The 15,084-nt window shown below is 42.4% G+C and overlaps 1 protein-coding gene across 1 annotated transcript; it reads right to left on the reverse strand.

Annotated features, from left to right (window-relative positions):
* Window positions 1-4,383: 4,383 nt before the first annotated feature.
* slc20a1b (solute carrier family 20 member 1b) lies at window positions 4,384-14,363 on the reverse strand. Its single transcript, XM_058056831.1, has 11 exons — window positions 14,221-14,363; window positions 12,134-12,768; window positions 11,915-12,055; window positions 11,381-11,466; window positions 11,162-11,258; window positions 8,075-8,194; window positions 7,081-7,347; window positions 6,399-7,005; window positions 5,888-6,073; window positions 5,696-5,780; window positions 4,384-5,580 (listed from the first exon to the last, which is right to left on the reverse strand). The coding sequence occupies exons 2-11, from the start codon at window positions 12,480-12,482 to the stop codon at window positions 5,425-5,427; spliced, it is 2,094 nt and encodes a 697-aa protein (XP_057912814.1). The 5' UTR covers window positions 12,483-12,768; window positions 14,221-14,363; the 3' UTR covers window positions 4,384-5,424.
* Window positions 14,364-15,084: the final 721 nt, after the last annotated feature.

The following is a 15,084-nucleotide window of genomic DNA, read 5'->3' on the forward strand; positions in this document are numbered from 1 at the left end:
TTAATACAACTATTTTGTGATTACCTGTAGCTTGGTGTGCATCGCTGGAAGCAGCTGAAAAAGAGAAAAATGTTCCTTATGGTGAGTTCCTTATGGTTTTCTTATATTGGTGAAAAAGTATCATTTATACAAAGCTGTTCACGGACATGTTTTTTTTTTTTTTTCAGATGCACTGGCACAACTTCAGAAAATAGGTACTGTCTTTTTGATTCTGGACTACATTATGTGCGCTATGGAGCTGGAGATTTGACTTTTTGCTATTTAAGACCTTTTTGTCTTAAATGGTCGGCATAATGTTGCATTGTTAATCATAGCCAAATAATAGCTTCTATTTTCAATTATTATACACTAAAATGTTTTACATTTATTGTCTGCATTTTTATTACCATCGAGGTTGATATAAATATACAATTATGGTAGCAATAGTATGAATTTATAATATACAATTGCAACAATAAGTGTATATTTTATTATTTATTAAAAGACAATAACGAGAAAGCGCCGTACAAGCACCATGCTAAAAATGATAGCATAATGATGTTAGCATGATAATGGTAAGTGTCTACTTAAGTTAATATGATAAAAATTGCAAAGAAAAAAAAAAGAAAACACAGCTAAACATAAAATGCAGTTTCTAAATGTATTATTAAGGGAGAAGAATTGCAAGTTATTGCCAATGCTTGATTGCAGGTGTTGCTGGCCCAACCAGTTATTAGGTTTAGGGGGCAATCACTTCTTGTCGCATTGTCCATTGTCCCATAATAATAAAAGGTTTCATTTAAAAACTGGATTTTTGATTTTCAGTTGTGTTGTCCTTGACTAATATTTACATTTGTTTGATGATCTGAAACATGCAAAACAATAAGAAACCAGGAAAAAAAGAAGAAAAAAACAAAATTGCAAAGAATGCTAGTATGCTCATTTGCAATTCTCACATGTTAACACATAGCATAATAGTGTTGGCATGCTATCACCTAGCACAGAGGTCAGCAACCCACGGCTCCAGAGCCGCATGTGGCTCTTCCGCATCTCTATTGTGGCTCCCTTCGCAATGCTCAAGTATTTTTTTAACACCCGAATTAAAAAATACGCATCTTTGTACTGAGTGTTGAAAAAAATCGGACTTTCTGTGACACTGTATACTAGCAAGAGTACTTGATCAACTCCACTTTTTCTCCTCTGAACTACATTTGATACCATAAAATTCCCTCCGAATCTGACAGTCAATCAAAATCTTGGGAGACTCGCAATTTGTTGTGGATGTGAGAATTTCGCTAAACATTTCTTCAGGCATTGAGTATTGAGGTTTAACCAAGATGATACTGTAATCACTCTATGAGTTGGCTTTTATTACACATGTACACTGCACTTCTATTTGCTGTATTCTGCTGTTAAAATTAAGAAAGTTCAAACTTTAGAAAGTTTATAAGATATTGTTTTTAAATTATGTTTTGCGGCTCCAGCCTATTTTTCTTTAGTGAGTAAGGGGGTAAAATGGCTCTTTTGATCGTAAAGTTTGCCGACCCCTGACCTAGCATGATAGTGTTCATATGAAAACGGCTAAAAATTCTACTTGACATGCTAGCAATACAAACATGCTAATGCTAGCATGCTAACAACACCTGGCACGATAGTGGTAAGTGATTATATATGTGTCTACCTATGAACATAGCAAGAAATTATAGTATGCTAATGTAAGCATGCTAGCGCAATGTACCAGGAATGTCCCGTACAAGTGCACTGATCACAGTTGTTGTTGCAGAAAATAGTGTTATCTCTGAGTGTTAAATAGGAAGTATAGCCTGCTAACCAACCAACAGACAAACAAACAGTCCACAATTACTGTTCTACAGACCTCCACCAGGGCTGAATTAACATAATTGTAATGGTGATATATAAAGGCAAAATACCTTACTTTATAATAGTAAATGTATGTATTTGTGTGTGTGTGTGTGTTCAGATCAGCTTGAGTTTGAAGCTGCCCAGAAGAATGAAGCCATTCAGATGAACGGTAAAGTTTTATAACACACTATTTTTATTCAGTGAAATAAACATCTTTGTTTGCTTCAGTTACCGAGGAGCAGAGAGACGATGCACACTACTTGGGTGAGACCATTACATCCGTTAACACAAATATGTACATGTGATCATCGTCCTTGTCATTCTGTCAACAGAAGCTGCTCAAGCTGGATCTGGTAAGACCGGAGATGACGTAAACTGACAATGTATGGAAAGTATAAGCATCAAAGGTGTTGTACTTCCACAGTGGAGGAGCACGTGGAGTTGGTCAGTGATGCTGCAGGTGAGTGGATATCAGTTAAAAATAAATCAATAAGTCAATTATCATATACAAGTATTGTGCAACATGGGGTGTTTTTGTCCACAGTGGAGGAGCATAGTGTCAGCGGTGCATCAGGTGAGTGTAACACGTGTTCTGCTGTGCACACACTCACACATGCAAAACATTACATAATAGTCACATACACGCTGTATAATCCTCTTCCAGTAGAGGGAGAGCAACACTCTTCTAACCCAGCAGCAGCAGCAGCAGCAGTTGTGGTGGTGGAGGAGGAGGGTAAGAAAGGAAATTTGCTGTTCCGTCATCATCCCGTAGGTGGCAACATAATCACCAACAAGCTTCTAACATGAGAATAACCATATCACACTCCCTTGTGTACAGGTTCACATTCTCAGTCTGGAGAGCAGGCAGATGGTGAGAGGCGTTTCGTAATATAAATACAAATTTGTAACTAAAATATTATACAGTATGTAAACCTCATGTTTGGTTAACATCTGCTTCCAGAGCAACAGCGGGCGGATTCACACCCAAATAGCTCTGCAGGTAATAATGCCACAATATTAGGTACACCTCCACATTTTTCCATATTTTTCCCATGTATAGGTGGCATCAAGCATAACGACATACACTACTTGCTCACGGTGCAACAAAACTAAATCACAACACACCCACATCAATTTAATGCTTCAAATAAATCAACAACTAAGCCCTAAACATAACACGACACTTAAAAGTGTTATTTCCAAATGCCCGCAAGGCATGCTGGGTAGTTCAGCTTAAACAACAATATGAACCATGAACAGTAAAACATTGGATATCAAGTGTGTTAAATTTGACTGATTTACTCAAGCATGCCAAGTCTTGTGTTAAAGGTGTAAAAAAATTCTATTTGCTATATTATTACATAGTGCATAGCACAATACATAACATCAATGTGATGTAAAGGCATAACACAAAGCAAGACAAGAAAATGAAAACACAACTCTATTATGATGTAATGGTGTGTACTCTATCGCTAATATGCATATGTACTCTTTACCTCTGCAGAAGATGACAGTCAGGATTCAACAAAGGAACAAGGTACTAACACACACAATGAAACACGTGAATACGTTTGATGTAAATAGATGGCAGTGCTATAGAAGTGACTGAGGTCAGATGGAGTGAAAGTGAAGTGTACGTGTTTGGGAATATCAAGTTATGCAATGAAAAAAAAAACAGCCAGTCTGTCTTGAGATTAAAAAAAAAAAAATCTTTTATAGGCCTGGGCTGACAACACATTTACACAAACCTCACCCTTAGCGTTTTTTCAAGATGATTACAAAATAAGTGCTTTGGAGAAGTAAATAGATGACAAAAATCTTTGGTCTGTTTATTTGGACCAAAGAAGGCCGGCCTCCTTGTTCTAAGTAGGACACAAATCCAGGACAGCACTGTCCCTTGGTGCTTATTGTTCTTCATTTGGACTGTTACTATTTCTGCCACTGCTTATTTTACAGTCGTAAAGTGTGCTGACATCCATCCCATGAATGGTGTTTTACAACTTGTACTTACACACTTCAACAATCTTACTGTACCTGTTGATCTAACCTGTTTGGAGGCTAAAATAGCACCAAAGTGAGTGAAACTAATAATGGCTTCCGGTGCTGGGAATTTGACTGTTTTTGTCTTGTTTTCTTACCTCGTAGATGCACTGCAGTGAGAAAACACACACAGTGGAGTGACCACTGAGGCAGAGCACTGCTGCAATCATTATGTAATGATTGTTAATAAAAGGCAAGTGTTCCATTTATCAAGTGTCATGAATAGAGGTGCAGTGGGGACCTTAGCGACGCTCAGCTTTCTAATATAATGTAGGCTTTGAGTATACTAGGTACTTTTATAGTACTGATCCAACATAGTATATAGTGGTGCCTTAATCCAGTGTCAAAATGAAACTATTGTATGGTTTTACTTGCAATTTGTTCTACCAACTTACAAATGCAGTTCTATCAGTTTTGTGGAACAAAACTCTTGTTAAAAATTGATTTTGAAAAACAATGCATAGAAAAAAAAATAAAGAGCAGCAATGTATTTTTCCTGTTTTTATTTCACTGTCATGTTTCCCCCCCATCCACAGTGTTGCTCAAGTGTGTTGATGTGCATTTAAAGTAAAAAAACAAATAATTCTTTGGTACCTTAAGGGCAAATTAAATTTAAGGCAGCTACAGCATCTGCATGTGTGATATGCATTATTTCTGCAGACACACACATCACCAATGGAATGCAACACCTCTTCTCCCAAACACACAGCAGACCACCTGGCTTATTCACCTGCCAGGTGGAGGAAAGGAGGAAAGCCAAGAAACTGAAACCGCAAACCAGTCAAGGCGGGTGGAAATCCCACAGGAAGGAATATCACGGCGATGAGGTGAACTAAAAAGGAGGTCTAAAGCATTTAACCATAAAGATTCACGATTCCTTCAAGTTGAAACAGGAGTTCAGCACATTGTTTTTAACATCAAATTCAGGTAACATTGTTCTTCAGTCGTCTTCAGTTATGGGATCCACAAGTGGGCTTTGTACTTCTTTATACGGTGTCAGAATTGAATGTAAAAATACTTTCTCTAAATGTAGTTGACAATACATCATACATTTGACTATTGCCAAATAAAAACACACCTATAACCATTTTAACTTTAAAAAAAAAAAACACTTTTGCATCTACGTGACCTCCATGATGTGTTAAGACAGGAAATACTACATCTGCAAATGTCTAATACTGCATTTTAATTGGTCTTGTTCTAAACAGGGTTCTTTCAAAAAATGTCTTAACTGCAAAGTAAAAACAGAAGCTTGTATTAGAGAAAGCCTTTACTCTGACAGAATTAAGAAGATATGGGGGGAAAAAAAATGTAATGTTATCAATGGGAGGCCCAAATGGAAGCAAGCAAGTTGTTACATAATGCAGCCATCTTTCAAAAGGCTTAGGTCACACGTCCCATCACATTGTGTTTTCTTTTTAAAAGTTGTTGGCGTGAGGTAAGCGATATATATTTTAACCCCACCCAACTCCGCTCCTCTCTCGGTGCCCATGGAGCAGTTGTCTTCTCCCCTCCCCCGGCTGGGGGTTTGCGTCTGCAGGCTCATATGATGCCGTAGATGAAGATGGCCATGATGGCGGCGCTGATCAGGCCCGAGATGGGCACAGTCACAAACCATGCCATAAAGATGTTGCGGAATAGACGCCAGTCCACTGCCTTCCTGGAGCGGAGCCACCCGACGGCCACCACAGAGCCCACCTGCAAACAATCCGTGGTCACATGACTTGGTATGTTTCGAGAAAGTTGTTTATTGACTTGTGTGACTATGTGTGCATGGTCTAGCAGACTTCCTGTTTACAATAGTGGGCCTTACCTTACAGTGGGTGGTGGAGACAGGCAGGCCAATGTTGGAAGCAACTACCACAGTCAGAGCGGACGCCAACTCGATGCTGAAACCACTGCAGGGCAAACAAAACAAGTGGCTTTCAGGCTAATGTCTATGCAAAGTCTGGTTTATGGTGGCGTCAGGGCACTTTGTATGTGTGTGAGTCACATGGGTGTGTACCTTGAGGGGGTGATGGGAGTGAGGTCCCTGCCCATAGTCTGGATCACTCTGCGCCCCCACACCCAGAGCCCAGTGCAGATGCCCAAGCCCCCGTAGAGCAGCAGCCAAGTGGGTGTTTGTTCATCCGAGTCGACGCTGCCACTGTTGTAAACCAGCCACAGCGCTACCAATGGTCCAATGGCATTGCTGCACAAACAACAAAATATGACGCAATGCATCCATGTTGCCTGTTATTGTTCTGACTAATACACATAATGACAGTTATTAAACCCTGCAAGTCTGACTTCAAATTTCCTACACCAGGTCTAATCTAGGGGTTTTAGACACCCATAATATTGCCTGTAAACTGTGAGCAAGATTGGTTGGAAAGCATCTAAACTAATAATCTAAGTCACTGACCCATACGTTGTATTTCATGTATGCTAGCATATCTTTTAAACCATTTTGACCACAACCTGTTGGCTTACATCCGCTTAGCTGAGGAGTGTTGACAGACAAAATGCCCGTGTACCTGACGTCGTTTCCTCCATGAGCGAAGGACCCGAAGCAGGCGGTGAGAATTTGTAGGAACTGGAAAAGCATAGAGACTTCCGGTTTGTCTGCTTCAAGGCCGTCTTCATCCAGGGAACTCTGGGTGCTGTCTGCGTCCTCCTTTCCAATGTCCAGTGCCACATCACCCTCCCCGATGCTTTCGGGGGTGGCGTACTCTGCCACGGCATTACAGTAGCTGGTGTAACTGTCCATGCGCACGCGCTTCCTGTCCTGACCCCCGGGGCCACTTTTCTCACCCTCCTGCGGATCGGCATCTTTGTGCTTGAAGTCAGCGTGCATGCCGATGATGGCCATGGTGTAGGAGGTGTAGCTGTTGTTGCGCCTTATAGGACGGTCACCACCTTCGCCCATGCAGTCGCCCACCTTGGCCAGGTGGAGCTTGTGCAGGAGGTCCTTGTAGAGACCGGAGTCCTTGTGGACCGTGTGGTACTGGCTGTAGCCGTTACTTGGCATCTGCGCCGGCCTGTTGTTGAACTGGACATGGTTGTTGAACTGGACCTGGTTGGTGGAGTTTGCAGAGCCGTTGCTGTGCTGGACTTGATTGTTTGGTTGGACCTGTTTGGGGACTGCAAGAGAGGTCCAAATGAGGCCGGTCCACCCAGTTGTCCCACAGAGAGGAGAGACCCCGTGAATTCACTTACCACCATTTGCACTGCTGTAGTCAGTTTCATCCGACTCTCCGATATCAAACGCCACCTTGCGTTCTTTGACAACTTCCCCATCGTCACAGTCCCCGATGTCAAACGCCACATGCCGCTCTTCAGAAGCGGGCTGAGCTGAGGGGCTCTGATTGACAGCTGGGACTGAAGGCGCAGACTCCTCCTTTGTGGTCTGCTTCAGGATGGGACAATGGCCTTCCATTTCCTTTATTAGGGGGCTCTCTGACGGGCTGGAAGACTTGATGTCTCCTAGAAAGGAAGGAAGGAAGGAGTGAAGGCCAAGTCATACAGAGCGGCTCCAAGCCACAACAACAATTCCTCACCATACTTAATTTTTTTTTGTAAATCATGTCGTTTCTTGGTCAAAAACAGCCTATTATTCAAAATATATGCATATTTAAGCATGCTTAGAATGCATTTTTAACAGATACCTTTGCTTTGCAAGACGACACATAGCTTACTTTAGACATTTTCTTTTCATTTTTATTCTACTGGAAGTGAGAAACACAAAAGGTAGATCAGACGTCTCAAAGTGGTCTACTTGTGGACAAAAGCGGATATCTTCAAAGATGGTCATCGGGTAAGATGCTCAACACCCACAGCTTTCCAGTCTCACCTGACAAGTTTGTGGATTGAGTGTGAAGCACACTGCAGTGTGTATGTGTGTGCGAGATAATCCATGGAGCGTTCTGACCAGTTGGCCACATTGCATCATCCCAACCAGTCATGACGAGAGCCGAGGCGATCACTGACCCGCCGGCCTTTTATTTCTCACATACACACAAGCACACACGCCAATGCCGTGTCAACACGTTCAAGTCAACCAGGACTTTTAAAAACGAGCGTGTTAAAGGCCAATTAGTGGATCCCTTTGACCCAAATACTATACAGAGTGGCTGGTATCAGCTAGCTCAACATACAACACTTGTCAGCTCAGATCAATAGAAATACAAAGCGGTAAAACTTTGGCACTTACGTTCAATCTTCTTCTTCAGGCGGGGGCAGACTATGAACCAGACCACGATGGCCGTCAGCAGTGCACAACCCAGAGAAATGAGCAGGACACCCCACCAAGGCAGCTTGTCAAATCCCAGGACTGGACAGAGGACCGCCGGGCGCCACAGACAAGACCAAACAAATGGAGAGGAAAAAAATGCAGGTATTTAAAAACACGGGCAGCGGGTGCCACTGTCCTTTAGTAGGCAGCACATAGTCTTCATTGAATGGACATTTCTATTTAGGGATGGACATTTCACTACATTTAAATTGTCACTGGGGAAAATTATTATTATTAACTATTCCTGATTTCAAATTAAACTCCTGTTTCCATGCTTGTGTCATATAGTGGATGTAGCGTATGTAGCGTATGTCATGTTCTTTGTAGAAAAACAGCTCCCCTGCTGATTGCAGCCAAATAGTGCACTCCATTTTGACAACCATTTTCTAATCACTTTTCCTGTTCAAGGTAATTCCTAAATCAATTATGCCCATCCCCTCTTTAAATACTATTATTATCGCTATGGGCAGCTACGAAGCCAATTGTCCTAATGTACTTCAGGTCAATGGTGGGGACTTTGACGACAGTGTGCCATCATTGGCCAGCTCAGTGTAAATATTAACACAACAGCGTCCTAGTTAAATATGGAAAACACATCTTGATGTGAACAGTTATGTAACATAAAAAAGGGGGGTAGCAGGGGTGAAAGACCCCAAATGTTGCCCTGACCGTTACGTGGCATGCCAACAAGTGCACATGGGACAATGAGTTCCTTAAAAGGTGACATTTCGAAAAGGGGCAGTGAGAGGAAAAGTAAAGGAGGGCTTTTATGCCAACACTGCAGCAAAGCTGGTGCAAGACGTGATGCGGTGTGCGTGCAGAGTAACGGCTTCAATGTCTCAGTGGAGGCAGTCATCTTGGCAGTTTATCAGCAAGACAAAAAATTTAAAACCGACACGAGGTGACCTTGTCACCTGATTCATTTAATACTTCCACTAACGGCTCGCCAAGACAAGCAAAAGGAAATGCAGAGCAAGTCCGAGTGATAAGTGTTTGGTTTGAGGAGGTCTCTCCCGATTGAGTCATGCTGCAGCTCCAGACTGCAGTGCAGCTCACTGGTGTTTGTCGAGTTACGCAACAGAGCCGTGCGCCCTCTAGGGTGGGCGAGGCAAAACCAGAGGGTACATCTCTGAACAGCTGCTGCCCTTTTACTGAGGTTGCATGGAGCGAGACGCTGACAAACAGGTGTCATTCAAAAGGGACATTTGGTTGTGGTGGGGCGGGGGGGCTAGACGGCCATTGATGTCATCCGTCCGTCTCTGTGACTCAGTGGCAGGCATCTTACACAACAGTCCCACCGCAACCATTAAGTGGGATGAATGGGAACTGCACAGGAAATGGAATTTTGACCACGGCTGCGTTCCACACCCCTCCCTGAAACCTCCGCACACCGTGGGCCGCCTTACACAATTACAGTGTGTTTTTCCCCCCCGGCTCGCCTCCCAGCTTTAATTACACAAGTGACAGCCAGAGTGATACTTTATGGTTGCGTGGAGCCATATGACCTAACGCTCGCCTACCATCCTGCTGACTGGCCAAAGCTCTTAAAGTTCAGCTAAAGTTTCAAAAACACAAAAAGGCAGTACCTAAAAATAGCAACCTTAAGGGATGATGATTTTGTTTGAGGAAATGGGATCAAGTTTAAAAACAAATTGTTAAAAAAAAGGCAGTTATGTTGCTGGCTGGTGTCACCAGAGAAACAAACGGCAACCAATGTTTGCTTTTCAGAGTAACCCAGGCAGAAAATCCCTGTCCAGCCAAACACATTGAACTCTTGTCAATGGAGGCTGGTGTGAGGGTCAAATTGTCACAATGACACTGAAAGACACACTGGCGTGCAAAAACAGAGGATGTGTTTACTGCCGTTTGCACTGCCTGCCCCTAAAAGCTGTCTGGAACTGCCACTACTCTAATGTAATGTAAAAGTAGATTTTCAACGATTCGTTGTTGCAGCTCTAGCAGTTATCCTCAGCCTCATCTGTAGAAGATCTACACCCGACCCTCAGATTATTTGCCCTGAAGTTCAATCATTCTGGCCTCCCTGACTTGAGGTCTCGGCCGCTGGTATGCAAGGTTGAGTGCATGCATGTGTAGGAATGTGTCCCGGCATGTCTGGTGTCCTGTCGCACAACAACGATAACATCTGAACCCTGAGTCCTGTGACAGGAAACCAAATGCAGTGTTGCTTGGCTATTACCACCAAACATGCATGCAGTGCTAATCCATAGTAGACTAACAATACATGTTGACCAGCTGCTAGGTAGGAATATCACATCCCTAATGTGGAAGAACTGATCTAGTGTATGTAGTACACATTTGTTAATGTGTCAAATGCATTCTCACACCTTTTTTTAACCCAAAGTACAGGTCCCCCATGTACAAGGATAATTGTACATAATGTGCCGGGCTAAGCAGACTTATTATGGGTTACGATGGAACCAAAGTGATCTCCTCTCTTAGTGCACTGATGTGTACATATCACATCAGCGCACCATATCTGGTCCTACTCTGGCCTGTAGCCACCATTTAATGGCCCAGGCCAGCTAACATCTTGTTAGGCCCTGTAGAGAGAAGAACACAAAAAGGAGCAAAAGTTGCTCATTTAATAAAAGTGTATGCAAGTTAAAAAGGGCAACATGTATTCAGAACATTTTTTTTTAAAGATTTTAGACTGCTACGGACAAATATACAGTACTTCATGACAGCCTTGTTACTTCACTTTTCCTCCATGCCTGAAGGCCAGACAGTGACGTCAAGACTTAAGTGAAATCTTATTTCCACATCCCTGTTGTGTTGCGCTCTAAAAAGAAATGTAATTTTGGCTATGACCCACTTCAAAACCACAAGCAGAAAAATCCCCCCCAAAAGATGTTAAAATAAGCAGTTATAATGGTAAACAGTCTGGTTGAGTCTAGAATATATGTGGCCATCCTGGAAACTGAGGGTTTATTTTAAGCTGTGGCTGAGAAACGGCCATGGAGAGAAAAGTAGACCAGTGATACTCACTCGGAGCTCCAGTGAACATGATGGAGAACAGGTTGATTCCCATGGTGATTGCGTAGAACATAGGCAAGGCTCTAAGTCCATTAGGTACCGGGTCTTTCTGCGGAGAGAAATCACACCTTTGAGCAAAAGCCCCTTTGTACTGCTACAGTTAAAACACGCTTCTCATGTATTATGTACATTTCACATGCAGGGGAGGAAAAAAAACTAAACAAAACTTACCTTGTGTAAGATGAACAAGCGCACAAAGTAGAAAACGACTGCTGACATTAGACCAGACAAGAGGGGACTCAGAAACCAGGAAGCAACTGCAATGACAAAATTGAAGTAAGATTATTCCCCCGCCGCAGTAAAAAGCAATCATCCAACAATAGTATCTCATTTTTGGGAAGCAACTCCCACCTGTCGGGTTTCAAACAGGAAACCCTTGCTGTGCATCTCACGTTACATCAGTTACCACCAGCATTGCTCATGAGACCACAGAGTACATCTGCTTTTGTGTAGAAGGAATGGAACACCAGCGTGATGCTTTGCTTTATTCAGGGAATTTATACTTAACTTCTGAAGAATGTTACGTTTACTATCATCTTGTTCAGCTACATACTGTGGCTTTGACTGTTGACACTCACGGGTGGTCCCACACAAAACAAAACACTGACTTAATCGCAAAGCAGTGGCAGCTATGCTCCATTATAATCGCAATGAGACAAACACTGAAGCTAAATCAACCTGCTAATGACTCATGTCCAGACTTACCAATACGGAGAAGTTGGAGCCACCTGACTCCCTGCTGGCCTCTGGCTACCAGAGAGAAGCCAATAGTAGCACCAACAATACAGTGAGTTCCAGAGATTGGGAGCTTAAGGAAAGAGGCAGCCAGCTGCCACACAGCAGAGCCTAAAGTCAAAGAGACCTTGATTATACTCAGAACACAGATACGGCATAATAATATAATAATTCGGTGCAGTTACTCACCAAACATGGCGCTGATGGATCCGGCCATCAACACATGCTCAGAGCCATTGTACATGCCCACGTCGATGATACCCTTGCGGATGGTTTCACTGACCTTGGCCCCGAGGAGCACAGAACCCAGAGTCTCAAACACAGTGGCCAGAATGCAAGCCTGTTTTAGAGTGACTACTCCAGAGCCCACGGCGGTGCCAAATGAGTTGGCGACGTCGTTGGCACCAACGGAGAAGGCCAAGATAAAGGCGATGATAAAGCCGATGATCAGCAGCCATAAGTAAGTCGTCAAGGGCCCCGCTGTTGCTGCAGTGCTAGCTAACACTATTGCTGTTACAGCTGCAGTTGTTGAAACCATGATTGTAAATTTTAGGCACAAATGCCCCAAAAACTAATGCTAGAATATATAACAAAAAAATATTGAAGTACAAGGAAAAATATAAATATATTTTCTTGCAGGCCCACCTGTTTTTACAGGACTTGTCAGAGACTGGCAAGAAAACAGAGGTATAGTGTGCTGATGACGATGGTACTTATTGCTATCCTGTAATTATACTAAATGTGCTATAGTTTCTTTGGGTCCTGGCTATTACGCAAAGTGAACAGACAGCCATTGTGCAACTGCAGATGAGCTCGGGAACATCCTGAAAGAGTGAGAAATCAAGAAGCTCTGCTTTAGGTCAGGTCCATTCCATGCTCGTGACAGTTTTTACATAGGTGACGACACTAAGAAAAACATATGGGAGTGTGGAAAAACCTGAAATGCAGATCTAGACGGACAAGTTGATTTTTTTTTTGTACTCCTTTTCATGTTCAGAACAGGTTTATCCCTTGTGCTATTATTAAACAAACTATACATTTGGACTGTGGATTGTTTCCATTATCATATATAACCCATGAGAGCATTGCAATCATAGTATCAATGTTCATCACAAAACATCTGACAACATTTTTAGTCCTAAAACTTAAATGCCAACAAACAAAAACCCCTCCAACTTCACAACCTCATTTTACGCAGGAGTCATCGGCCAATTAATTTTATGCTGATAAGGTGGCCGTTAATATTAACATCTACTATAGGAAATCAACCTATTCTGTTCACTACGACATGTGACGTCATATTTGGTGAGCGGAAATTTACGACTTCCGAGTTTCCCGGAACGCCTCATTAATGTAGGCACGATAGCCATTGTTTGGCTAGCATCGCAAGACAAAGCCTGATTACTGTATTTGATACATATAATTCTAACGAATTATACTTCCAGTTAGGTTTAATACAATTTGTGTTTCACACAACTCAGTTGGGTTAAAATAACACCGTTTATGGATCAAAGCGTCGCGTCTGGGTGTGGGGCATTTTCAAAGCGCACACGTGTCGCCATCCATTCATACTAAGGGGAACAAACATTTGAAAACACACCTTGACACTCTCCATTTATTAAACATTGTATTTTACTGTTTGCTTTCTCATGCACGCCACGACGCTATCTCGTCAACCGGATGTGGCTCCGATGAAGGAGGCAGACGGGTGTATTAGCTGGCTAGTGCCGAGCCTCCTTCAATGACCTGCCAAGTATCGGACAGACGACCAACCAATGCTAACGTTAGCAGCGAGACAAAAAGGACCTGTCGTAAAAATTAGGAGTTGGAACTCACTTCACAATCATCATCAACAAAGTACACTTTCGGCCATAATTTGCAGCGTAGTAACTCGTCTTTTGCCAGCTTTCTAACGTGTCATTGAAATCAACTCGTTTGGCCATGTATGTTAACACGAGCGCCGGCCGACCCCCCCCGCCGCCATATAAGCGAGTAAGGGGCCGTGTTATAAGACACAATAGGTACATATTTCACAGCGACAGACACCACGTTTATTAAAGCGTTTAGTTGTAATATAGTTGAAATGTGGCGTTTGACAAGCCGGTAAGCTAATTAAACGAGTGCGCGAGCGCGCACACACACACACATATGCAAGCAGTCTGCTTGAAGCAGGAACGTTACGTTAGCGCGCGCGCGGGACTATAAAATATTTCAAAGTACAATAAAAGCTTGTCGCCGCGAATAGCTGCCTAATGTTTGGGGGAGGAAAAACTTACAGTTAGGAAGATGACAATAACCGTTTGTAGTCCAGAACCGCCAATAGTTCACCACGGTTCCATCCACCGCGTGTGTGGAACTCGCTCTTACCGGCTGCACAAGCAGGCAACAGCAGGTTTTATCTCCAGATGGTGGATCGAGTCATATGTCGATATTGATACCATGCTCGTCTTGGTTTCAGATCGATACTTGAGTGATGCAAACGACATTTTGCAGTTCTCGCCTACGTTCATTTTAATACTGTACTGTATTGTTTTCGTCCTGTTCCAATGTATTGTATATATTATTATTATTTTATAAGCCCATGGAATGTCATTGGACACAGGAGGACTTAGGGGGCAAAAAGCCAAAGATTTTGAATGAGAGCCAAAAGTAGTTTTTGTTTTTGTTTACTTCTTTTACACCACTTTTTTGCTCAACAATTATATGCAATAAAAGGAAATACTTTAATCATTTCAATATTATTGTTACATTGTCTATATTCATTCATTCATTCATTTTCTACCGCTTTTCCTCACAATGCAAAACACATATAATTAACTATTAAATTTTTTTGTAATTGTAATTACCTGAGTTTACTTTGATGACTTGCACTGAATTGAACCAGCCAGGGATGCATAGTCCGGACAGTAGCTGCTGATAGCCAGCCTCAAGCACACTTCCAAATGTTTATCAGTCATGGATAATATCCGTATCATAATATCCGTATAATATTCCATATCCGTATGGAAGTGATATGTTTTTTGCCTTTTTACTTGTTCCAGTTTTTGCCTTTTTACTTGGTCCAGCTCCTTCACTCATTTTAGTGGCCATAAACTTTAGCGAGGGCTTAAAATCTGATTCGCCGACTAGCTTAGCACTTT

The sequence above is a fragment of the Doryrhamphus excisus genome, chromosome 2, assembly GCF_030265055.1.
Source record: "Doryrhamphus excisus isolate RoL2022-K1 chromosome 2, RoL_Dexc_1.0, whole genome shotgun sequence".
Classification (NCBI taxonomy): Eukaryota; Metazoa; Chordata; class Actinopteri; order Syngnathiformes; family Syngnathidae; genus Doryrhamphus; species Doryrhamphus excisus.